This window comes from Trichoderma citrinoviride, assembly GCF_003025115.1.
Source record: "Trichoderma citrinoviride strain TUCIM 6016 unplaced genomic scaffold BBK36scaffold_16, whole genome shotgun sequence".
NCBI lineage: Eukaryota > Fungi > Ascomycota > Sordariomycetes > Hypocreales > Hypocreaceae > Trichoderma > Trichoderma citrinoviride.
Window position 1 is genome coordinate 631,453 of NW_020194724.1, and position 22,865 is coordinate 654,317.

General features: G+C 50.8%; 8 protein-coding genes across 8 annotated transcripts; 3 read left to right on the top strand and 5 right to left on the bottom strand.

Moving 5' to 3' along the window:
- Positions 1 to 1,676: 1,676 nt before the first annotated feature.
- BBK36DRAFT_68385 (sulfatase) lies at positions 1,677 to 4,280 on the top strand (the record flags this gene model as incomplete). Its single annotated transcript, XM_024898510.1, has 1 exon — positions 1,677 to 4,280. One exon carries the CDS (start codon positions 1,677 to 1,679, stop codon positions 4,278 to 4,280), a length of 2,604 nt encoding a protein of 867 aa, XP_024746035.1.
- An 823-nt stretch (positions 4,281 to 5,103) lies between these two features.
- On the top strand, positions 5,104 to 5,496 carry BBK36DRAFT_1162964 (hypothetical protein; the record flags this gene model as incomplete). Its single annotated transcript, XM_024894487.1, has 2 exons — positions 5,104 to 5,378; positions 5,442 to 5,496. The coding sequence occupies 2 exons, from the start codon at positions 5,104 to 5,106 to the stop codon at positions 5,494 to 5,496; spliced, it is 330 nt and encodes a 109-aa protein (XP_024746036.1).
- A 142-nt stretch (positions 5,497 to 5,638) lies between these two features.
- Positions 5,639 to 6,556, bottom strand: BBK36DRAFT_1128677 (hypothetical protein; the record flags this gene model as incomplete). The annotated part of the gene is made up of 1 exon (XM_024891644.1): positions 5,639 to 6,556. A coding segment is annotated over one exon (918 nt), but the record flags the coding sequence as incomplete, so codon positions are not given.
- A 1,058-nt stretch (positions 6,557 to 7,614) lies between these two features.
- Positions 7,615 to 9,465, bottom strand: BBK36DRAFT_1128839 (amino acid transporter; the record flags this gene model as incomplete). The annotated part of the gene is made up of 5 exons (XM_024891669.1): positions 7,615 to 8,212; positions 8,279 to 8,500; positions 8,553 to 8,889; positions 8,957 to 9,216; positions 9,287 to 9,465. The coding sequence occupies 5 exons, from the start codon at positions 9,463 to 9,465 to the stop codon at positions 7,615 to 7,617; spliced, it is 1,596 nt and encodes a 531-aa protein (XP_024746038.1).
- A 1,928-nt stretch (positions 9,466 to 11,393) lies between these two features.
- Positions 11,394 to 12,897, bottom strand: BBK36DRAFT_23485 (hypothetical protein; the record flags this gene model as incomplete). The annotated part of the gene is made up of 8 exons (XM_024897962.1): positions 11,394 to 11,568; positions 11,624 to 11,901; positions 11,958 to 12,061; positions 12,134 to 12,206; positions 12,263 to 12,427; positions 12,484 to 12,566; positions 12,624 to 12,805; positions 12,893 to 12,897. The coding sequence occupies 8 exons, from the start codon at positions 12,895 to 12,897 to the stop codon at positions 11,394 to 11,396; spliced, it is 1,065 nt and encodes a 354-aa protein (XP_024746039.1).
- A 568-nt stretch (positions 12,898 to 13,465) lies between these two features.
- BBK36DRAFT_1128560 (hypothetical protein) lies at positions 13,466 to 15,634 on the top strand (the record flags this gene model as incomplete). Its single annotated transcript, XM_024891634.1, has 6 exons — positions 13,466 to 13,590; positions 13,657 to 14,087; positions 14,148 to 14,437; positions 14,525 to 14,911; positions 14,967 to 15,223; positions 15,277 to 15,634. Coding segments are annotated over 6 exons (1,848 nt in total), but the record flags the coding sequence as incomplete, so codon positions are not given.
- A 305-nt stretch (positions 15,635 to 15,939) lies between these two features.
- Positions 15,940 to 17,279, bottom strand: BBK36DRAFT_1144718 (carbohydrate-binding module family 1 protein; the record flags this gene model as incomplete). Its single annotated transcript, XM_024893694.1, has 3 exons — positions 15,940 to 16,029; positions 16,090 to 17,069; positions 17,171 to 17,279. The coding sequence occupies 3 exons, from the start codon at positions 17,277 to 17,279 to the stop codon at positions 15,940 to 15,942; spliced, it is 1,179 nt and encodes a 392-aa protein (XP_024746041.1).
- A 1,706-nt stretch (positions 17,280 to 18,985) lies between these two features.
- Positions 18,986 to 21,535, bottom strand: BBK36DRAFT_1136528 (GMC oxidoreductase). Its single transcript, XM_024893011.1, has 7 exons — positions 21,517 to 21,535; positions 21,327 to 21,424; positions 20,324 to 21,264; positions 20,029 to 20,251; positions 19,757 to 19,973; positions 19,289 to 19,698; positions 18,986 to 19,225 (listed from the first exon to the last, which is right to left on the bottom strand). Exons 2-7 carry the CDS (start codon positions 21,422 to 21,424, stop codon positions 19,087 to 19,089), a joined length of 2,028 nt encoding a protein of 675 aa, XP_024746042.1. The 5' UTR covers positions 21,517 to 21,535; the 3' UTR covers positions 18,986 to 19,086.
- Positions 21,536 to 22,865: the final 1,330 nt, after the last annotated feature.

A 22,865-nucleotide genomic window follows, 5' to 3' on the forward strand; every position in this document is an offset into this window, starting at 1 on the left:
TGAGGGCTACTCGTAGAGGCATATGTCCAAGACCATATAGGATCTTCTTCGTAATGGGGATAGATGCTCGAATGGACAATGAAGAGGGGATTCGAACCCCAAGAATTACTATAACGATTACTAGTGCATGCTTCCTTGCTGCGCTGTAGAAGAAGTCTAAATATATACCTTGAAGGTAAATCAGTGATAATCCTGCAACTGTTCGTCATTATATTGCAGGTACATGTAGTCATAAGCTTGGTGCTGCGGCGAACGGACGGAGACCAGAGACACTGGACCTCTCGACACGACCCCGTTAAAGAACAGATATCTCATACTGTACATGCTGCAGTGCTGATCGCAACATGAAAGCACCATGAATACTACCTGGGCATGCAGGCCTGTCTGGACGATGCTTTCTGGGTACGGGGAGATGAAACTTGAAACCCCAGTGTCCAGTCCCCATTGACCACAATAGATCCCACAGATATTCATCCTCGCCCGCCGACAGCCACGGCGCCAGAACGCAGGGCAAGCACGCGACCGGCTGTCTTGCCTGGCCCAATTAAGCCACTCTAATCCACCGTTGCGCCGCCTCCTGATGCCCTCGCAAGCCTCGGCCCCCATCGACCCAGTTCGTCTTCTCGAAGCTAGCGAAACATGGAAGTGGAGGGCTGAGTCTTGGTCCAGCGCTGGGCTGGGGGCGGTGGGGGGACCAAGGGACTTTGACGCCAAATGTCGCAGTGCAGTTACAGCGCCCACAGCACAGCTGCAGCATCCTCGCCGGGTACTGGTACTTGCAGCAAACCACAGGGTGCAGCAGCCTGGGTGCCTTGGGCGCCCTTTTATAGCGCAAGGATCACCCCTAGCGGCAACCCTCCCCACAGTGTCAGCGCCACACGGAGTTCTGATTCGCCCCCAATCGTGCGACAGAGGCGGCAGCCGCCCCCCCTAGTGCCTGGACCCAGGTACATGTACCTTTGTTGATCTCCTGGGGCTGGCTGCTCAACTCTGGAGCACGAGCAGTTCAACCAACTGAGCCTGGCGACGATCCAACCAACTGTGTTCCTCCATCGTTCTCGACTCTCCTTTTCCCCTTTGCCTGGGCTGCTTTTCAACTCTCCTTCGTCCGCATTAGTAGCCGCCTACCCTGCACTCCTTTGGGCTTTGGCTTTGGCTTCCTTTTCGATCTCGACCTTGCTCGACCTCGTTCCTTCGCCGACTAGCCGCTTCCAATCTCGCCTATCGACCAGGAACGGAGCATCGTCAGAACCCTTCCTTCCGGCGTGTCCCCTTCTCTCTCTCTTCTCTCGACCGTCTCTCAAGCGTCTCTCTCTGATCCTTTGCTTGTCCTCTCGTCTCGTCTGCAGTCTACTCGCCGACGCTTCGTTTTGCCATTCTCCCCCGCCTCCCTCTCCTCGGCTCCCTGCCCTAATCCTAATGAGAGCTTGCGAACAGCCTCGTCTGCGTCGCTTCTTCAAACGCCAGCAACTGTCCGCCAAGGCCAGCTGCGGTGCGACCTACTACGTCTAACCAACAATTGTGCTTGGACTGCTTGGTTTTATTCTCGGTATCACCATTTGAATTCGACTCGAATCGCGTCGCACTCGCCTTCCTGGACCATCTCGTCCTTTACCCTTCGTCATCTGCGGTCGACGGCGACGAATTCAACCTCGAATACCCGTCTCGATCCCGCCATGGAGCCGCCCGCTGGCAGTCGGCTCGATGCTTCGCCCTCTCCCTCACACCACCTCGGCGTGACGCGCAGCTTTGCACACGCCGTTGCCTCACGCCTGACCCGTCGACGATATGTCGCCAATGTCGTCTCCCGCTTTGCCAACCGCCGCTTCGCCTTTGCCGTCGCGACAGTCTCCATATACAGCGCCAAGGGCGTCCACATCTATACACATCTATCTTCATTACCCCTCGTCCACCTGGTGCGATGGGGGTATTCTTTCTTTGCGCAGGACGTTACGCTGTTGGTCCTCGTCCGGCTGCTGCTTGACCCTTGGTTGACGGAGGGCACTGGCTGGTTGCGCACTGCGACGATGACTATGGCATCCATAATCCTCACATATCTCATCACCGTAGGGGTTGTGACAGTCACCTTCTTCGCTGTGTGCGGCTCTGAGATCCATTGGCGCAACATTGGCCTGGCGGGCGACGCCTCCTCCTTCGCAATGTTCCTCTCCGGTCTTGCGTCGCTGGTCCTGGTGCTTTTCACCGTGCTGTTCGTCGCCTGCATCATGCAAGACATTTGCTACGTCGCCGCGGGCATAGCCACCGACATCCTCAAGTGGCCTATTTCTTTTGCTCTGCGCCGTTCTTCATCCTCGGCAGCCACTTACTCCCAGGTTCCTCAGCTCGACGTCGAACTTGCCAACACATTTGATGATCTGGAGGACGACGAGGATTTCTGCAACATGAAAAGCAAGACGTCAGTCACCATTCTGAGGCGGCTGCTCTACGTCTTCATCGGCTGCGCACTTCTTACCCATGTTGTGCTGATTCTCATTCGGCCAAACGAGAGTGCCTTGAACTTCTTATCCTGGACTCCAGCGCTTCTTCCCTTTGTCGATTTCTCCTTTTCGTCTCCCAGTCTAGACCATCTCGAGCCCGTTTACAATACCGGCATCGGGCGCTCCTGGGACAATCGCACTGCCTTGACCGATCCCGTGTCTTTCCCCTGGCTTCCACGGAGGCACATTCCTGGATTTGGAGACTGGTACAAGAACCACAAGCATTACAATGCTGCTGCGGATCCTCTCAAGATCTCCAACCTGCAGGACTCGCTTCTTCCAGCGCTGGAGGATAAGCTCGCCGACGTGCCGATCCGCCATGTCATGCTCATTCTCCTCGAAAGCACGCGAAAGGATGTCTTTCCGTTGAAGAAGGATGGCCTTATCTGGAATCGCCTGTCCAATTCATACAGCAACGGGACCTTACCCGAAGAAGCTCAAGCCATGCTCGCTGGCCTCACCTCCAACGCCAATTATATCACGGGCGACTATAACGACGGATTCGAACACAAAAGCAAGAAGAAGCGGGGTGGCATCAGCTTCAGTAACGCCCTCACCACTGCTACCTATACCATCAAGAGCATCGTCGGCACAATGTGCGGTCTTACGCCGCTCATGGCAGATTTCAACCTGGAGTACCTCCACCACTTTTATCAGCCATGCTTGCCCCAGGTTTTCGACGCCCTCAACAAGCTGGACAATGACGATGCCGATGCCGACAAAGAGGGCGCCAAGGATTTTACGTCATTCAAATGGCACTCTACCTTTATGCAGTCTGTCACCAAAAACTACGATAGATATGTGCCTCTTCTGTCCTCCATGGGCATATCCCCCGACAACCTCGTCTCCAAAGAATACCTCAAGAGTCGTTTTGCAAAGTTTGGTCCCGTCGACCTGCCAGACATTAACTACTTCGGCATGGCCGATATCGCCGTCGAGGACTACATTCGCGACGCCTTCGTCCAGGCCAAGAAGAAGAACGAGCGGGCCTTTGTCACTCACCTAACTAGCACCAGCCATCATCCGTTTGCGATCCCGGCCGATGAGCCATACACACCCCTAGGTAGTGGCTTGGACGATATTTCCCACTATATCAATGCCATTGGCTACGATGACCGATGGTTGGGCAAGATCATGAAGATCCTGGACGAGGAGGGCGTTGCCGACGAGACTCTTGTAGTGTTTGTTGGCGATCACGGAGTGTCGATGCCTGAGAATAACATCCTGGCGCCCTATTACAATCCCAACATTGGCACTCTTCGCGTGCCTCTGGTCTTTTCGCACCCAAAGTTGCCGGCAATCGAAGTCGACGACGCAATCATCTCGTCGCAGATTCTCCCCACCATCCTCGATCTGCTTCGCGAAACCGGTTCGCTCTCCAAGTCGCAGACGCGTGCCGCTTCGGACCTGGTCCAAAACTATGAAGGCCAATCGCTCATTCGGCCAGTCCATACTTCCAACAACGAAACCGGCCAGGGCAACTGGCAATTTACCGTCGTCAATCCGGGTCGCGCCATGCTGAGCATCCGCGACGCTCGTCAGCCTGACTGGCACCTCGTCGTGCCCATCATCGACAATGTCGAGTGGCAGTTTACGAATCTAATGAAGGATCCTACGGGGGCACGAACCCTGCTCGGGTTCGACTTTGTGAATTTCATGTACAGCGTTGAGAACACACACGGCGTCGACGCCGCGAAATGGGTCGAAGAAGCTGCATTTATGGCCCGCTGGTGGGTCGAAGAGAATGGAAAGCGATGGCGTTATGGTCCCTATGCCCACTAAAGAGGCATCAGGCTTTACTTTTTTTTTATTTTTCCTCTTTCTTCTCATCTGCGACCTTCATCTCTTCCCTCTGATATCACACTTTATTTTCCCTCAAATTCTTTCGATGTACTGATATATACACGGGGATGGCATTGAAACCGGCGTTAGCTAATAAATCATGGGGCTGCGGAGGTCTTTGTGAACTTTTGACATATATGGATGTTCCTCTCTTCATTACTCGTGATGTGGAAATCGTTAGTTGCATTTTGCTCTGTTATTAATCCATGATGAGCATCGATAGACATGATCAACTGCACGATCCGAAGCTGCACTAAGTTGAGGCAGGGACCGTACGTGCAAGTTGCAATTAATCACTCCCGTGCCAGTCGACACGGAAGAAGGAAGCTCAGCTCGGCATGTAGGCATGAGATCTCTTAGGTATGAGAATGTGAGATGAAATGGAAGCTACCTAGGTACTCGTCTAGACTAGGTACCTTTTGTACATAACAAGCTAGGTAGCCCAGGGAATACTACACCTCCCGAGTCCGCGTCTCTCGTGGCATGGCCTGGACAGTACATTGTACAGTGCGACACTAGGTAGGTAGGTTGTAGTGAGTAACCTGAGCTACCATGTTGTTCTTGCCTGGGATGGAATGTTCCGAGAACTTCGTACGGAGTACGGAGTAGCTTAAGCAGATTGGCGGGGTTTGCTGAGGAGCTTCTTGACGCCTACCTCATAGTCGCTGCCGATTCTGCTCCATTCAACATTTACACCATATCAATCCGAACGGCCTGAATATTATTCTTCAAACTATTTTTCGAGCCACTCAACAGTCACATCATGGCAACTATATTCAAGCTCATATTCTACGTCCCACAGTCCCATATCGAGGTCTGCAAAGCTGCCATCTTTGCAGCGGGAGCGGGTCGCTACCCCAACAGCTCATATACAGAATGCTGCTGGACAGCCTTGGGCACCGGCCAGTTTCGCCCGGTGAGCGGAGCGAACCCGCACATCGGAGAGGTCGATAAGCTGGAGACGGTGCCTGAAGTACGAGTTGAGGCGCCCTGTGTGGGACAGGAAGTGACGAAGAAGGCTGTTGAGGCGTTGAAGAAGTACGTATTGAACCATGGCATTTGAACTTGGGCGAAGGGACCTTAACATGGTTATGCTCGCAGGGCTCATCCTTATGAAGAGCCGGCATATGAGGTGTACAGGCTGGAAGACTTTTAGACGGCAGAATGTTCTCAAAGGTTTCCGTGTTCAGCCTCCGACAAAGGACGCACGGACTTGGGGTCTTATACCGATATCATAGGGGGCGACACACCGATACGTCTTGTCGCTCTTTGTCCTCAAACAATGTCCACTTGAGATTCTAGCAAGCCATATCAAGCTCCCATTCATGAGGATCTGGCCTATCCAAGCTTGGAATTAAACCTAGATTGCCCGCGTTCCAAGACCAATCGGGACGTTCTTTTGTTCTGTACCTGGTCGTCCCTCGCTCAAATTGAACAGCCATTCTGTGAAATCTCCACCGGTTCTGGACGTGCGGAAGATCTTTCTTCACGCAGGTAAGCATATACTGTCGCCAGTCAATATCCGCCAGCTGTGATGGCGAAGTATCGGCGTGAACCTCCGAGGCCCGGCTGTTGTCGCTCCAGTCTGCGGGCGTGAATGGTAGCATCCAGCCAAAGTTTCGCAAAGCACGAAGAAAGCAATCTTGTCGTTTGTGTATCATTTCGCTGTAGAACCAGCGGTCTACTTGGGCCAGGGAGAGAAGAGTCTTGGAGGCGACAGTGGCAGAGGGTGCTTCCAAAACTCCCTGACACGAACAACGGCCATTGCCCCCTTGCAATTCGTTACTTTTCTGCAGCCCATTCTTGATAATGTCTTGAGGTATGTCGACAATATGGCTCAGAATAATGTCAAAAAGCTCAGGTGTGTCAAAGACCTTCCGGAGCTTCTTGGATGAGGGGGTGATTGTGCTTGGCTGTAGTCGCTTTGGAGTTGGCAGACGAGTAGGCCTGGACAAAAGCCATTTCGCATCTTCCATTGTGTCCGGATCTGACCATTTCCTCGGTCCGAGATCAGGGCGGTCTGACGGAGGATCGTCAAGTGTCACAGCGTAATCGAACGACTGCCCGCTCCTCTGTTGCATGTCATAATAATCGACGCAATACAATAGTCCATTCGATGTGCCGTGGAACATCCTATAGCACGATTTTTCGCCGTAGAATGATTCCCACAACTCACGCGGACTGATGGCGGCGTGGCGACAGAGGAAAGAGAGACACGTGGGATGTATCAGGAGAAATGGATCAGCGCCAATTTGCAGCTCGTCCTCGGTACCCAATATGCCCACATCTCCATAAGCCCCTACGGAGTACTGTGCTGTAGCGATGATATGTAAGTGGGTGGGCTGAAACCAACTTCCGTGAACAACTCACCAGGGGGTAGAAACAAAGGTCTCGGAAAATTTTGGGGTAACGGTCACGGCCATGTTCCAAAACTGGCCATCCCGATCTGATATGGTCACGATATCGTCCACGGGCTGTGACGGAACTGGATAGCCAGGAGGGTTGTGCCACTCTCCGTCTCCCGGTGGCCATTTGCCATCAGGGACGCCGGCAGTTAGAAAGTCGAGCCAACCTCTTCTTGCATTTTCGAATGGACCAGAGCTGATCAGTCAGTGAGTGTGCCTCAATAGAGTCCGAGATGCGAAGTGTAGATTCTTACCAGAAGCAACAGTAGGAGTCCCAACAACCCATGTTTACAAGTTGAGAAATGACTGACGCGATCGAGAAACGACCGAATTTGAGGGGTTCGGCGAAAATAAATACTTGCTTCTCAGTAGACTTCGTTCAGCATAGGCGGTGAAACAACTTGGATCAACAAGTGTCAGCTTACTTTACCCACTTGGGGTTGTTGTTGTCCTGGTACTGGATGTAAGATCCTAGGGTCGTTTCCCGCTGCAAAGCGCTAGCCCACCTTCGCTTGTCATTATTGAAGTTGTAGAAGCCATATACCGCGCCGTTTTGAGACCGAGGTTGCTGCTGCTAACTTGGCCTCATGTTACCTCATGAACACGGGTCTAAGGATTGAACAATTGTTTCCCTCTTCAATTTTTCAGGGTTGGGTTAAGCAAGAAGTCTCCGGTTAGGAGGCAGAGACAATAATATACCTCCGGTCATGTATGAAAGAAGAGGCAGGCTAACAGCTTCAACTTCTGGTCGGGGAATCTTGGCAACTTGACACTCATGTTGAGAACACTCAAATTTCTTATTAAATGACGGAAAGAAAGCGCTTCTCAAAATGCTTCATCTCTAAGTAATCCTGGCAAATCTACGCTTCTCAGTCCTGGGTGGGTACACGGTGATACACGATCACATTTGTCCCATCTGTAAGAGGCTCGTTTCGCGACTGCAACGTATATCCTCCCAGCTTGGGTGCTGCCACCCACCACACAGCCCAGTAAACAACAGACGCTGCCAGAATGGAAATGCCCACGACGGCATAGAGCCAGTATGGCAGACTGGTATCGCCTTTTCCTCCCGGAGGCCTCAAGAATGGAGCCACCAACTGAAATGCCTGTCCAAGCATGAAGAACGCTGCGACCGGCAGCCATACTTTAAATGGTCGCGGTGCCTTTGGCTCTGTCCAACGTAGATAGAATAGACCTGCGACTACCAGGAAGTTCATGACAGCTCCAGGATATCCCTCGACATCGAGAATAAAGTTGTAGGCGTCTCCGAAGGGTATGGCGACGATGACGATGAAGGAGGGGATGAAATGCAGGATCAAGCCGGCGGATGGCGAGCCGAAGGGCCATGACGAAGCCCAAAATCGTGGAAAGGGAATGACGCCTTCTTTGGCAAGCTCCTGATTGACTCGCGACTGGGCAAAGGTTACTGTCAAGACGTTGCCATATGCTGAAAGGGCAACGAGAACACTGGAAAATGGTAAGCAAAGCTGGTGAGTGACAACCGGGGATATTTCCAAGTAACTGGAATCTCACCTGAGGGCCCTTTGGGCGGCAGAGCCAAACACCTTCTTCATGAAAAAGGAGGCCACAGTCGTTCCGCTTGCTGCGATTTCTGCAGGTGTCGCCGCAGAGAAATACGCGACGTTGGCGAGGATGTACAGGATTCCGCACGTCGAAAGGCCCAGGGGACCGGCAATCTTGATGGTTCGAACGGGATTTTTCACCTCGTTGAGCACGTACATTGCGTTAGACCAACTAAAAGACCAAGTCAATGCTGGAGCTTCTCATCTGACGAATAGGCTCTTACCCTGCGTATGAGTTGAGCACTTTGAACAATGCAGTTGCATATGGGTTACCGGACTGTGCGGACCCGGCAAACGCATTGTGAAAGCTTGCGTGAGGATCCGGTACTCGTGAAACACCACCTCCGAGTACCACCCATCCCGTGACAACAATAAAGATGAGCAGAATAAGCTTCAGGATGGTAAAGAAGTTCATCCCGTGAACGCCGAGCTTCGGGACAAACGTGTGGATGACAGTGACCGAGATGATGACGCCAATGGCAATGCCTCGTTCTGCCCATTCCGTAACTGTCTTGTTTGCCGCTACAAGAATATTTGATGCAAAAACAATACAACCAGAAGCTGTAGTTCGAATTAGGCTTCAAGTTCGTTGTTTCTTCGCCTGCGCCGGTTCGGAAGCTGGACTTACCCGTAAATCCAAGAGCAATGGCTTGGACCGCGAAAATTGTCGTTATCAACATTTTCGGTCGACGATATGCTGCTTCGAGATATACTTTCTCGCCACCGCTTCGGGGTATCATGCAGGCAAACTCAAGCCAGACGCAGAGCCCCGAGACGGACAGCAGAAGCCCCAGCACCCACAAGAGCATCGAGGCCCCCAAAGATCCGACGCCATTGACGATCGAGGAAGGAGTGGAAAAGATTCCTGTGCCGATGATTCGCCCGATACTGAAACAGCAACTGTTAATGACTCGGCGCTTCGGGCGGTAAAGAAGGGGGAGAAATGGTCAAGTCGAACATCAGAGAGGTTGTGCTGAAGATGCCCAGATGGCGACCCATCCCTCCAGCAAGATATTGGTCAAAATGCAAGCCTCCCACTTCCTCCCTGAACTCTGTCTCAGCGACTTGGACTCCATTGTCGCTGGAAGCGAATGTGGCCTCGTTCTTCGACTGAGGGGGTGAATCGCTGGCCGCCATGTTTGTTGTTCCCGGTGTCGACGCGTCCGGACTGTGAGAAGCAATGACAATAGCGGCCTCAAGCAAGGGACGTGGACTTTTATGATTGATTTGATAAGAGAGAAACCTGCCCTGCATGATAGCCCGCATGGTGTCTCACGGGCCTGCCGAGTTGGTGTGGTTGCACACCAACAGCGGTAGAATTGCGTGATCGCCGTCAAGAGCTGCCTGGAGATCAGAGTTGCCTTTTCGGCACATTGTCCCACTGCTACCACAAAGGAACATCTTGTAAAATTAGTCCCGATATGAATTATTATGGAGCCGTTTGCCGATAGAATACATAACACCAGTTTCCACGCAGAATCGGGTCTTGTATTCCGTGAGAGTCTTACCGTAGGGCTGTTGGTCATTCGCGCGACGGCGCCATGTGCCAATGCCAAGAAGGAGAATTACTATCCTGGTAGTGTTTGTGTTCTGGCCTTTGCCTCCGTTGGCTCTACAGCTTGACTACGGAACAAGGCTAGAAGGATCGTCCGCTAGGAACAAGAGGTTGGATGGTTGAATGGCTTGAGGGCGAAGTGGGCGACTGAGCTTGTTCCAACTTATCGAAATACCACCACCAGCCGGGCCAAACGGCCCTGAAGACTGTCTCACCGTCGCGGATTGGGGATGGCTTATCTGGCTACATCCGGTTTGTGAAGAGGATCGGACTTGATTGATACCCAGCCAATAGTCGTGGTTGGTACATGGAGTATCAGCTGCGGTTATTTCGCCTCCTCAACGGCATTAAGTGAGGTGACTCTCGTCGCCTCCTCAACGGCATTATGTGAGGTGACTCTTGTTCTGCCCATGACTTCTCCTCATCACTGTCGCCTGTGTTATAGATCGTCCGCTGAGAAGGTCAGACGATTTCTTCAAGTATACGCTTACTCGGTACTGGTAAGATAGTAAATGCTGAAGACTAGCGCCTTACACCGTACATACAAGTTCATGTCCAACACTCTTCAGCTTGGACCGTCCCGCATGCCATCAGCAAGGGCCCTCATGTCACATTGATTGGTTCATTAAGTCTAGACCAGAGCTTTGGCCCTATGATGTGCTCGCCATCAGCTCTCGCGCAACAATCCGCCTTGTGCAAACGTAATGATAACGTTCTGAAGAATGAAGAAAATGCCGCGGTATAATTGGATTGCCACGCCTCGCAGGTTAATGCATGTTTGGGTATGTGAACGAGCCTTAGAAGCTGGACGCCTTCCATGGCAAGTCGCCACGCCTGCTGGACACAAAGACGACCGAATCGAGTGCAACTGCGTTCCTGGATCGCCTTGTTGCCTCTGCAGGTGTGCCGTTTGGACATCGACCAGGCTCGCATTCTATGACTACCTAATGACGGCTGATACCATCAAGCTGCGCAATGGCAAGCTCAGCATGGGATAACGGAAAGCTTCCCAGATACTTACTGCATCATACTCACTTCAATTATTCTAAAAGCCTTGGCCGGAGCACTTGGCAGACATAAACAGCCAGGAAGAACCCACCAAATAAGACTCTTGAGGGACTTCGATCACTTTCGTGTTCCATGACCACTGCAAGCTCTGCTATGTGGCAATCACACAGTAGCCGAAAGATCTCTTTGACAGATGAAAGGAACACCGGTATGATCGCCGCCAAGCTGGTATTACTCCATCGACAATCGCGGGTTTCCGTGTGGAGAGCATCTGGCAAGCCGCAAATCATAACTGCTTTTCAAGTCATCTCCCAGAGTGTTGTGCATCTTGTCCATTGACGATTAAACCTCAATTGATCAATAATATATGAAAGACGCCATGGTCTTTGTTGTTCAAGCCCTCACTGCTATCGGCGGCACTCTTCTGATTGCTATAGGACAGGATGTGAAGCACCAACTGAGCCTTTCGTTACAGTAAATCGACTGCTAATGCTTATCCCCTTCACTGTCTCCCTCCTTTGGCTGGGCCCTTCGTAAAGAAATCCGCTATGGTAGCACGGGCTACATCAAGGTCAAGGACGCTTTGGACCTCGTCATCAACGATTTTGAAGAAATCGTCAGCAGTCCACTTTGGCTCCCACCCAATACTGTACCTTTTATCCGCAACACCTTGAGGGCTATTGCCATGTCAGGTTGAAGAAATGATCTAATTATAACGATAAAAATACTGACCTTGAACTAAATGCGATCTGCAAGTATGGCGACGGAAAACCGAGGGCCTGTTCAGCAAGCTCCACGCTTGGCCAGACAGCCACTGTCGGTTCCTTGACGAGATCACGGGCGTGGAGAGACTTGGCCAAGGCCTCCATGATCTCCCACCAGCTCAAATAATGAGCTGCTGCAAAGTAGTAGCCCCTTTCGCCGCTTTCAGGATTCTTCCCCTCGATAATGAGCTTGGTGAGGAGGATGTAGTAGTCTACTACATCAGATATATGCGCCGCCGGCCAGCGCTATGAGAAACTTAGCATACGGCATAATGCAAGTCGCCTTCAAGTCTATCACTTACACCTTGGTAGTCGAATTTGTATACCGCCTTCTGTGAGATACTGGCACGAACGAGTCCAGGGACTTGAACGGACAACTTTTTGTATGGACCAGTGCCTCGGCCGTCTATTAAGAGCAAATCAGGCCATATACTTGTAAGCTATTCAATCCAAAGCATCAATCTGACCGGGGACGCACAAACGAGAGGCGGAAAGATAATGAAGGATGCCACATTCGCCTTCTTTGCGAACTCAGTTATAGCAACGCTCACCTGAGAAATTCGTCAGATTAGTGCCATAACCCGCGGATTTGAACTTGGTGCCATACTCTTGTCACCGGAAATGCATCTTTTCCTGGGATCTGTTTCTCGAGCTCAAAGACTGGACCAGTATCCTTCACGGGACCATGAGGCCAGCCTGCTTCTTTACTGAAGGCTCCCATTCCAGCTGTCTGAGTCCAATGAGAATTCATCTTCTTAATCCGTATGATAGACTAGAAAAGAAAAGAGGTTATCTCACATGAATGAAGGATGTCTCTTTTCCAGTGACCTTGCGCCTCTTCTGTAGAGCCAAGATCAAAGGGAAGGCGAGACTTGGATCCAGTGAACTTGCACAATGGACAACGATGTCGACTATGAGGGTATCATATATGAGCCAAGTTTCCAAGGGGGCGTTTTCAAAGGGCATACCATTTCTGTCGAGCACAATGCTAGTTATCTCGTCCTCGTCAAGCAACGAACACTGGAAGGCGTTCACGCCCAGCTTGTCAAAGTATCTGGCCTGCTCTTCAGAGCGGACAGTAACGTTGATATTTTTGGGTCCAAATTTGACATCCTCACTAGCCAGGAGTCCGACGACAAGCGACCCCCCACTGAATGTAAATCGTTAGTCAATGACAAAGAAGATTATGGATCTAACTTGCATGTATCCGGCAGCGCCTGTGATCAGAATATTACACGCCATGGTGCTTTACAGGAATGAAACAAGACCAGGATCCAGTATTGTGATGCGATTGACTATCAGTCCAGTTGCAGCGTCTTTGTATGTGATCTCTCCATCTATTTATCATTGCAAGCACGGCCTTCCACAGAGCACATTCGCTACGATTTGTTCAGTCATAAACTCCGGCATGGGGACAAGTCATCGGAGTACCAAGTACCAGGGGAGCATGATTGGCTGTTGAAGCTGACGCAACGGGGCCCGGAAAGCCGCGCATCTCCGGCTCGTGAACTGTCTCTATGACCTTCTCTTCATCATTCTCCAACAATACAACTGCTAGAACCAGTTTCTCTCGGGACTTCAACGAGTCAGTTTCACCATTGGCCATGGATATCCGCGGAATTGCAGATGCGCCGCCTCAGAAACAGCCCGCAATCCCTCGGCGATCTGTGAGTTGCAGCATTGATTGAGAGAGCGTGCGCAGCAAAACTGACGAATGACTTACAACACAAGTGCGACCAATGCCGAGCTCGAAAAGTATCTTTCCTTCAGCGGAAGTGGAAAGTCAAATGGCTGACAAGGCTCGTGACTTCAGATTGCATGTAACAGAGGATCGCCATGCTCCAGCTGCGATATCGCCAAGATTCGCTGCACTCATACTACTGTTGTGTCAAGACCAAGAGAGCAGGGCCAGAGGATCCTCATATCAGCCCAGTAGTAAGTGCCTGGCTCTTTATCCGCGGAACTTTGTTCAGTGACACCAATTTCTCCCGTTCCTCACAGTGAAAAAAAGATCGACAACATTTCGGAGGGGATCAACGAGATCAAGAGGCTCCTGCGAGAGCGCAGCCAAAGTCCGAAAGCCCATCACCCCAGTCACAGAATAGACTTGGATAGCCCTCCTGTCAAAGACACTCCGGAGAACGGTCGACAATCGCCTTGTCCATTTACAGGAGAGTCATCCTTCACAGCTCACTCACTGGACGCCAAACGATTCGTGGAGAGCATAGCGGCGCAGACCTCTTTGGATGGCTCGGACCTTGAGAGAGATGATCTTCTAGCCTGTCTACGGGAGCTATTGCGCTATAAAAACGATCAAATTGTCGTGCACCAAATGTCCTTCTTGGATGAGCCAATCTCGACATCCATCGCTAGGACGACGGAAGAAGTAACTCCATTGGAAGCTGCCGTGTTTATTCTGAGATGGGCAAAAGGTACGGCTCTCTGCTCTTCCTCCATTCATAGCTTCCCTTTGGTGACCTCTCCTCCTATAGAAAGCTCTTCGTCCTATATCGTAACATGGATATCGCAGATTTTGCCCCTTGAGAGAATTATTGGCATCTGCCAGAAAGTATACTTTTCTGTGCACGATTATAGCGAGGTAGAGTTTATCATTGCCAATGGCTGCCTTTACTGGCTATATTGGGAGTATGCGGCGCTATTCAAGCGTCCTGAGTTCCAGCAGTACGGTATCCAATGCCGAGATAACATTCAGTTGGCATTCTCTCGCCTTCCGTTCCTTCTACCAGCCTCTATGGAAGTTATTGCAGCCATGGTTATAGGTGTAAGTCAATCGCCTCAGCACAGCCTTCTCACAGGTATTAAGCTTAACAAGAGTTGATCAGGGGAGTCTATCTAATGCACCAAACAGGCACTGCATGCTATAGAGCTCTGTAAAGACCTTCTTGCGTGGACATTCTCTTCGTCGGCTTCACACCTCTGCCAGACGCTAGGATATCATCAACAGTCATTCTTTGAGAACGACAGTAAAAGCATAAAAATGGCCAAGCAGCGACTCTTCTTCACTGTATATCGGATAGACAAGGGCCTGTCACTGCGTCTTGGAAGATCTTCAAACATCCAAGAATACAATGTGTCGTTGCCGTGCGAGCCTATGGAGATGAGGTGGAATCAGTCTGCCAGTATTCAGGCCAGGGTTTACGACGAGTTGTACAGTTCTTTTGGTCTTTCTCGACCTCTTGCAGACCGAGAGAGTAGCGTCGCAGCTCTTTCCAGCGAGCTTCAGATTCTGATTGATGTAAGAGCACCTTTGTCTCGCCGTGACCTTTGGAAGGAGGCTTTGAAACTGATAGCCTGCGCTCCAGAGCTTTGAGCATACCACTACCCCGGAGAGTACAGATGTACTGCGAAAGGTTCACATTGCTGCTGAGCGGGTTGAGCTTCTCTCCGTTCTTACGCTTATCCATCGAGCTGTCGCTACGCTGGATAATGGCATCTCTTCGGACTGCTTCACGGCTGCGCGGAGGGCTATGGATGCCCACCAGAGTACTATAGCATCATTAAAAGCTTGCACTGATGAGCCTATGATTACAGCTAGGTACATTAATCGGTAAGATACCCCTTGTCCCGGAATCGCTGGACAAGTGGTGCTGATATTTTAAGTGTTGTCCTACATACCCCATTTGTGCCTTTTATCGTGCTTTTCCGGCGATGCATCGAGATGTCTGAACCTGTGGATCTTTCTCGCCTTTCTGATTTCGTCATGACCTTAGAGGCGCTAGAGTCTTCTACAAAGCCGGCCAGACGCCGTCAACGACTCTTTCAGTTGCTCTACAAAGTCGCACGACTCTATGTTGAGTCCGGTGCTAGCCCAAAAACTTGGAGCCTGGGGTTTCTCGATGACGAGTTCAATCATTACCTGAGTATTCTAGGGTTCGCAACGACCGCTACCTATCCCACTCAAGAGCCCACACGTGCCATGGTCAGCAACAGCATGGATGGCATATCCTGGGCATCTTAGCATGTACGAAGGACCCCTGTTCCATCAACGTCACAAACCTGCGGCAGTTGCAAAACATATGTATTTCTCAGGTCCTTCGAACGGCCATCAACGTACATTAGAGATCAACATCATGAATGAGTCTTAGATACATCTTTCAGCCCAACTATATACTGGAATAAGGGAATATTTACATGACAGAAGAGAAAGAGGCTTGGTAACAAGCCGATGCCAAGTGATCCAACCTTGAAGACATTGGAAGAAGGGTGCGGACTTGATGTTCGTGCAAAAAGGATCTGGAGTCTCCACGAAACCCGTAATACCTCTCACTGGCAAGAAGACCACCATTCTGACGTGGCGACGCACGTGAAAGGAGCCTGGCACTGAGTAGGGCCCGTGTAACCCTCACCGCCGCACTATGATACAAGTTGTTAGCTTTCATTTTCGACATGCGCTTATGCTGTGAAAAGACTCACCTGGCCCCATTGAGGGACAGAGCCTCCAGAGGGAGGGCTAGTAGGGCCGGTGCTGGCAGTGGAGGACCGGGTGATAGTCTGAAGGGTGGTAGAAGCGGGAGGAGGAGGAGATGCAGAGCTGCCGAGGTCGGCCACGATCTTGTCCAGATATCCCTGGTTGGTGAACAGCTGAGCCATATCCCATAGCATGACACCGCCAAAGCTAGAAGAAGCCTTGGCGAGAGAGATGGCTCCAGACAGCTGAGAGTCGGTAGGGTAATATCCAGGGTTGGCGCCGCCGACGTTGGCGGGGGTTCCGATGAGAACCTTTGCGTTCTTGTTGGCGCTGACAGTCTTGGCCCAGTTGTCCCAGGTTGCCCAGTTGAAATCAGCAGGATAGTGGGAGGTACCGCAGGGGTTGTTGTAGAACTGGACATTGATCCAGTCGAAAGGCACCTGGCCGTCGAGGAATGACTGGTCAGATGCATCGGGGTAAGGGCACTGAGGAGCAGCCGAGAGATAGAACTTCTTGGAGGTGTCGGCATCGAGCAGGCTTCGCAGCTCAGCAGCGAAGGGCTCCATGTTGTTCTCAATAGGGTCCTCAAGATCGAAGTCGAAGCCATCAACAACAGCGTCTCCAAAAGGTCGGGGAGTGCTGTTGCCGCTCTGAACGGGGCCGTACATAGCCCACATCTCCTGGGCAGCCGCCACAGCGGCCGATGATGAGCTGAAACCACTCTCACTGTAAGTGGAGCCAAACAGACTCATCATGATTGTCTTTCCATAGGTCTGCTGGCACTCGACAATATCGGCGGCAACCTGGGGGCAGTTGAGCAGGTTGGGAGCCTCTGGGAAAGCCGTGCAGTTGTTTCCAACGTTGGCGAGGTTAAGGTTAAGGTTGGTGATGCCAACCATGAAGGAGATGTTGATGACGTCGACATCAGGGGCATTCTGGCAGTAGTATGAGAGGCGGTTCTGGCCAACGCTGCCGGAGTTTTGGCCTACAGTTCAAGGGATATTGTTAGCTCTAGACTCCTCACGGCTGATGCTTCTTAATCCATCGTAGAGTCAGCCTCTTTTACCAAAGAGAAGAAATAATTACCCCAATAGACGACAATGTTGTCGTTGCCATTCTGATTCCAGCCGGCCCGCGCCGCGGGAAGAAGGGACAAAAGTCCAAGTGCGGAAGTAAAGGAAGAAAAGGAAGGCATATCGGCTACCTGATATTTGAAGGAGCGTAAAAACCAAAAGGAATGACTGAAAAGGAACGAAGACAGCTGTGGACTCGCCTATCGTGCTGATGACTTGGGAGTTACAACGCGAGCAGATCAAGCCTTTATATCAATTTCACAGATGATATTGGATATTGTTTCAAGTCAAGGACGTCGCCTTATGGTATGACCAATGAGGCAGCTGGGCCAAGCTTACACCGGTCACATTTTGCTAATAGAACATCTGGGTAGGTGTTATGCCCATACCTGACAACAACCCACCCAGGCGGCTCCAGTTCACAAGCTGACATGGTTACATGAATAGGTATGTTAGGTGATGACTGAAACATTCCATACTATTACTTGTGGGAGGAGGAGAGTAGGATGCAATGCTATCTTCGTCAGTCGTAACGGCGAGAATGATAGGGATTAACTCGTCAGATCCACAGGCAGTATCTTACTGATGATGTGGGCTGAAACTGCAATCCATCCACGATTAGTATGAATCTGATGCAACGTTATTCTCTAGTACATTTCGGCGTCTGATGATTTCAAGTCTCAATGCGGAAGGTTGAGAGTGGTTAGTTAGGAAACCTGACTGTCACAGCTAGCCGAAATCTATATGCAGGTACCAGCTCCATGTGAAGCATCTGCCGTTTTTTGACATGACGCTGCCGAATGTATCTTGCAGGATTTCTGACCATCTCTGCGCTGATGTCCATGCCAAATTCTGGCTTGACAAGAATGCGAAAACTGAACACCACTTATCATACCTCTTAGAAGATCAAGCATCGCCATGATCGAGACCCTTGAAGGCCCTCTTCCTCAAAAGAACCTCAATCGCCAGCACGAGGCCATGTGCTACTGCTCGGCAGTAATATTCAATGGTTTCGTTCAGAGTGTTTAGAGTCTAGCCTATTTTGTCAGCTCCCCAGCTCAGAGCTTCCGCATTCGTGATAGGCTTCATCTTTTGTCGGAGCAAAGGCATCTTCTGTGGTCCTGCACGTGGCGGGTGCCATTCCTCCGTAATTTCGGATAAGACGGCATTGCCGTGCTATTGGCTGCTCTCCGCCTAGATGGGGACGGCACGGAGATACTACAATGAATCAAACCGCTTGTGTGGGCGGCAATTGGGCGATGACGGGAATCATCAGCCGTGTTGTTGACTGGTAACAATCTGCCCATTACTATGAATTAGGTGCTCGAAGATGGAAAGAAAGAGGGGGCATGCAAGCAGATGCTGATATTAGACAAATAACTTGGAATATGTCGTATGAAAGCAGGTTCTAACATGCTCGAAGAGCTTTTCAACAGAATTATAGGCTGTATTGGCAATTCGGTATCAATACGCCGCGTATGCACTCCATCTGTTCATCGGTACAAGGTTGAGGCGGAGAGACGACGTTGCAACAACCGGATATGGGAGCCAGGTCTATCGACTATCATGTTTCGTGATTAACTGATACCCCACCGATAAGATGCAGGGCCATGCAATTCTGTAATAAGCGAATCTTGGGGTATGGTTGGATCGGGGATTGGTATCGAGGCATTTCTCAACGACCTCTACATTAAAACACACGTTCCTTTCGAAAGCATCGTTTTGCCGTTCTACTGATAACAGCAGTCACAGTGGGAAAGACGGAAGAACACCTTGATGAACTGCTTATCAAACTTGACTATACAAAAGACAAATCGTCAGACAGATTAACGAGTGAATGATGCAGGGTAGATACCTCGTGTATCAAGGAACGATAACAGTCTGTGGTTAACATTCGGACTTAATCTGAGATGCAACAACACTCATTGCTCAGAGACGATACTGCAATGCCAGCTCACCGGGTGCATTATACGTGGGAACCTTCATCTCCAGCGCCTCGCCAGAATATCCAAGATCCTCAGCTACCAACATCGCGGCCTTTTCGCCAATCAGGAGAGCCGTGGAGTATCTGGATCGGAGTTAGCGAGTCATTCATTCTCAAGAATCTAGAGGCCCAATGAGGAACACTCACGTGTTACAGCCAACGTTGTCGGGACAGATACTGAGATCTGCAACCTTGAGTCCCTTGACGCCGTGCACATTCAACCGCTCATCCAGCACTCCGTGCTTTACGATACTGTTACCTTCCTTGGGAGCCATGGAGCAGGTTCCCAAGCTGTGCCAGGTGCTCTCCACATGGCGCTTCACCCAATCTTCAACGGCCTTGATGTCCCTCGCGCTGTATTTGAGTTCCTCACGTGTATCGGCCTTGTTGGAAGACAAGATGCTGACGGCCGCCTTTTTGTCAGGCGCAGGCAAGTAAGAAGACCAGCTGCCATGGGTGATTCCAGCAGACAAGTTGCCGGGAAGGGCGTAGGCTTTGGTCGTGGCTAGGTCCATGTCATGAGCTCTCGCAGGAGAGTCGTAGTCGAAGAAGGGGTGCTACGAGGTGTGAGGTCAGCCACGACGATGACCAAGGGTGTCATGAAGGGTAACAAACCATGGTCTCCACCTCTCCTGCGTATGCATCCATCCTCCTTGCAGTCTCCCTCGACTTGATATATCCCCACACCATAGGTACCATGTCACGCTCATCGTTCATGAAGCCGCAGTCAAAATCTGGGCTCTCGTACGGATCAGCGCTCCTGATATGGGTGCTGCCTCTCGAGAATGGATATTCCAAGAAATGGAACATTGTAAAGAATTTTCCAGGAGGCCTTGCGAAATGGTCAGAAACGAAGTTACTGTTTGAGGCGCTGGAAGGTTTCTCACATCAACATATGATCACCAAACCAGCCTGATATGACACTGTAGTGCATCACCGGTTTGTCTGGCTTATCCTTAAAGTAACTCTTCCAGCCATCCTTGAAGTGAGGAGTTGGCCAGCTCTCGAATTCCTTCAACTCTTGCTCCGTTGGGCGGATCTTGACGCCTGCCTCAATGCCGTTAGTAGCGAGGGGCCCGGTTCCCTTCAAATGCCACTCATCAAAAACACCTGTGTGAGGCCAACATTAGTATATGTAAATCACATAATGATCAGATACTGCGACAATTCTCATCTACTTACGCCTTTGCACCTCGGGATCGCCCCGGATGAAGTCATCAAAAGTCTCGACATCGGGCTTCGCTCTGAACACCGAGAAGGTCAAATAATGGTCCTGGAAGTTGAGCCCAACACCAGGAAGATTGACCAAGCAGTTGACTCCCGCCTTCTTCAACTTCTCAGGATCACCAATGCCTGAGCGTTGGAGGATCAAAGGAGACGAGAGTGTTCCGCCAGATACCACGATTTGCTTGCGTGCACGGAATATGCGGGTTCGAGGCTGACCGGTTCCCAGAGGCTTGGTTGGAACAGTCTGCACTCCAACTGCTCGCCCATTTTCGATGATCACCTTGTCAACCTTTGTGTTGCAGGCCAAGTAGAGGTTGGAGTGGACAGCTCGAGTGGCATGAATGTAAGCATGAGCACTGTCACTTCGCCGTCCGGTGTCTCGGTTAATCCACTTCAACCAGTGCTCAGCACCATGCGCGGTGACGAGGTCCTGCAGGTCGTCAACAACAGGGATGCCCTGTGACTCTGCAGCCCGAAGGAAGTCGTCTTTGATTGGGTACGTGTAATTGCCGAAAGAAACCTTGATAGGGCCTTCAAATCCGTGAATGTCACGATTCTGGCAGGCCCTTTGATATGTCTCGTGCTTCTTCATGAGAGGCAGCAGCTCTTTAGTTGTCCACCCCTTGGCCTGAAAATCGTCGTAGTCTGAGGCCGAAGCACGTGTGTACATCATGAAGTTGATGGATGAGCCACCACCCAGGATGTGGGCGCAGGGCACAACAGCTTTTCGACCAGCCAGCCACTTAGACGGACGGGACTCATAAAACGATGCTGTCTTGGAGTCGAGTTTCATGTTTCGTGGATAGATACCCGGCCGAAAGACCCAAGGGTTGTTGAGGTTGCTCTCACCAGCCTCAATCAACAAAACCTTGAGATTATGGTCCAGATTTGCCAGACTGTACTGGTTAGTTTCATTGCCCTGATTATATACCAACCTCGAGCGAGCGCTGGAACTTACCGTCCCGCCACTACACAGCCGCAGCTTCCACCTCCTGCCACGATGATGTCGAACTCATCGGGCAAGGAGCTGCCATTCCCCGAGTACTGCGTTGTCATTATGGTCGACCTTCTCTCAGACTATGTTAATTGTTCGTCGAGAGGATGTGACACTGTTGAGAGAATGGTGAGGGAGCAATGAAATATGTCTTGGTCTTATATAGACCTTTGGAATCCATACATCATTGCCGTAGATAGCCAATGATTCGTGATTCCGAAAAATCTCCCTTAGAGTCTACTCTACTGCATGATTGAACTACACGTCATATTCATCCCCTCACATCCAAAGTTGAGAGGCCAGTTGCAACCGTGCGCATGGATCTATAAGCGAGATATAGTCATAGGTAGCCAACGTTCCATTTACCCGTGGACTCTTGCCACAATATCCAATAGGTCCGCATGAAGTAGGCTGTACTGTTAACTTTTTGGCTTGCATGGCCAAGACTGCGGGGTGATACGCAACGACAAGCGTTGTGAAGCTTACGGATTTGTCTAGAAGAGGAGGAGGCTGATACGGTAACTACTCGATATAATACTATAGGAACTCCTGGGCATAGCGGCATAGAGCGACAATACCTAGAGATTATGAGTTGTATGATATGAATGGATCCTGGCATATTTAAAGGGAGACTTACAATATCGATGTTGTTTATGAAGGCGTAGATCTGCTTGCTGTTTGAAGAAACACCGATGTTATGTCCCGGCTGAATTCGCTTGACCTCATGCCTGGTAGACATATCATATGCCGATCCAAGGATTACGCTCGGGGGCTTGATATTCGCCGGTTGAGAAACTTCACAACAACTACAGACCCGGGAGTTATAGTTGCTTGACACGTTGTCCCCGCTTACCTGGGCATCCGAGCTAATCAGAGCCACAGTTCATGCACCCCGGATTCCTGCAACGCGGCGCTTGTGGAGACGAAACACAGCCCCTCTCATGCCCTCAGATCTGTCGAGTAGCATTCTGCCTGCACCAAATGCGGGGAGACGAGCCATCCAGCGTGAAGCCGTAAGCACATTATCACTTCTGCGTGACGTATGCTTGATTCCTTCTTGGAAATAATTGCAACTTATCGTGAGGGGTTCGGACGCTGTACACGACTTGTGTCATTTGGAGTTGAACAGACCACACTGTGTCCGAGTTTACGACGATATGATACGCTGAAGTAGATGAAGGATGGAAGGTCAGTGGGCTCAGGAATTGTCGGAACTCGTCCCCCGCATGAAGTGCATCCATGAGCTACCCCGAATGTAACAGTCGGCATCGATCTTTCGGGTATTCTTTCACCCTCGTACGAAGTATGCCCTGATTGCGATGCCAAGCCTGTAGTGTAGTTGCGCAGCTTCTCAAGCGATGGCCAGCGCACAAGGAATAAAGGAGATGCAGGCAAGAGCCAGTGGTCGTTATTCAAGCGGGAATTATCGTTCTTTAATAAGGGTCGTCAAATGTAACGCGAGAACTGTGGTTCAAAACGCGGGACTATGGGTTCAATATGGAC

What these genes read in the sequence shown, in the direction of transcription:
- BBK36DRAFT_1136528 (XM_024893011.1), bottom strand. Translation starts at nt 21,424, where the DNA reads ATGACAACGCAGTACTCGGGGAATGGCAGCTCCTTGCCCGATGAGTTC. An exon ending in CGATCCCGAGGTGCAAAGGC is followed by an intron (nt 20,252 to 20,323) that starts GTAAGTAGATGA and finishes GGCCTCACACAG; the next exon opens with GTGTTTTTGATGAGTGGCAT. An exon ending in TTTGGTGATCATATGTTGAT is followed by an intron (nt 19,974 to 20,028) that starts GTGAGAAACCTT and finishes CCATTTCGCAAG; the next exon opens with GCCTCCTGGAAAATTCTTTA.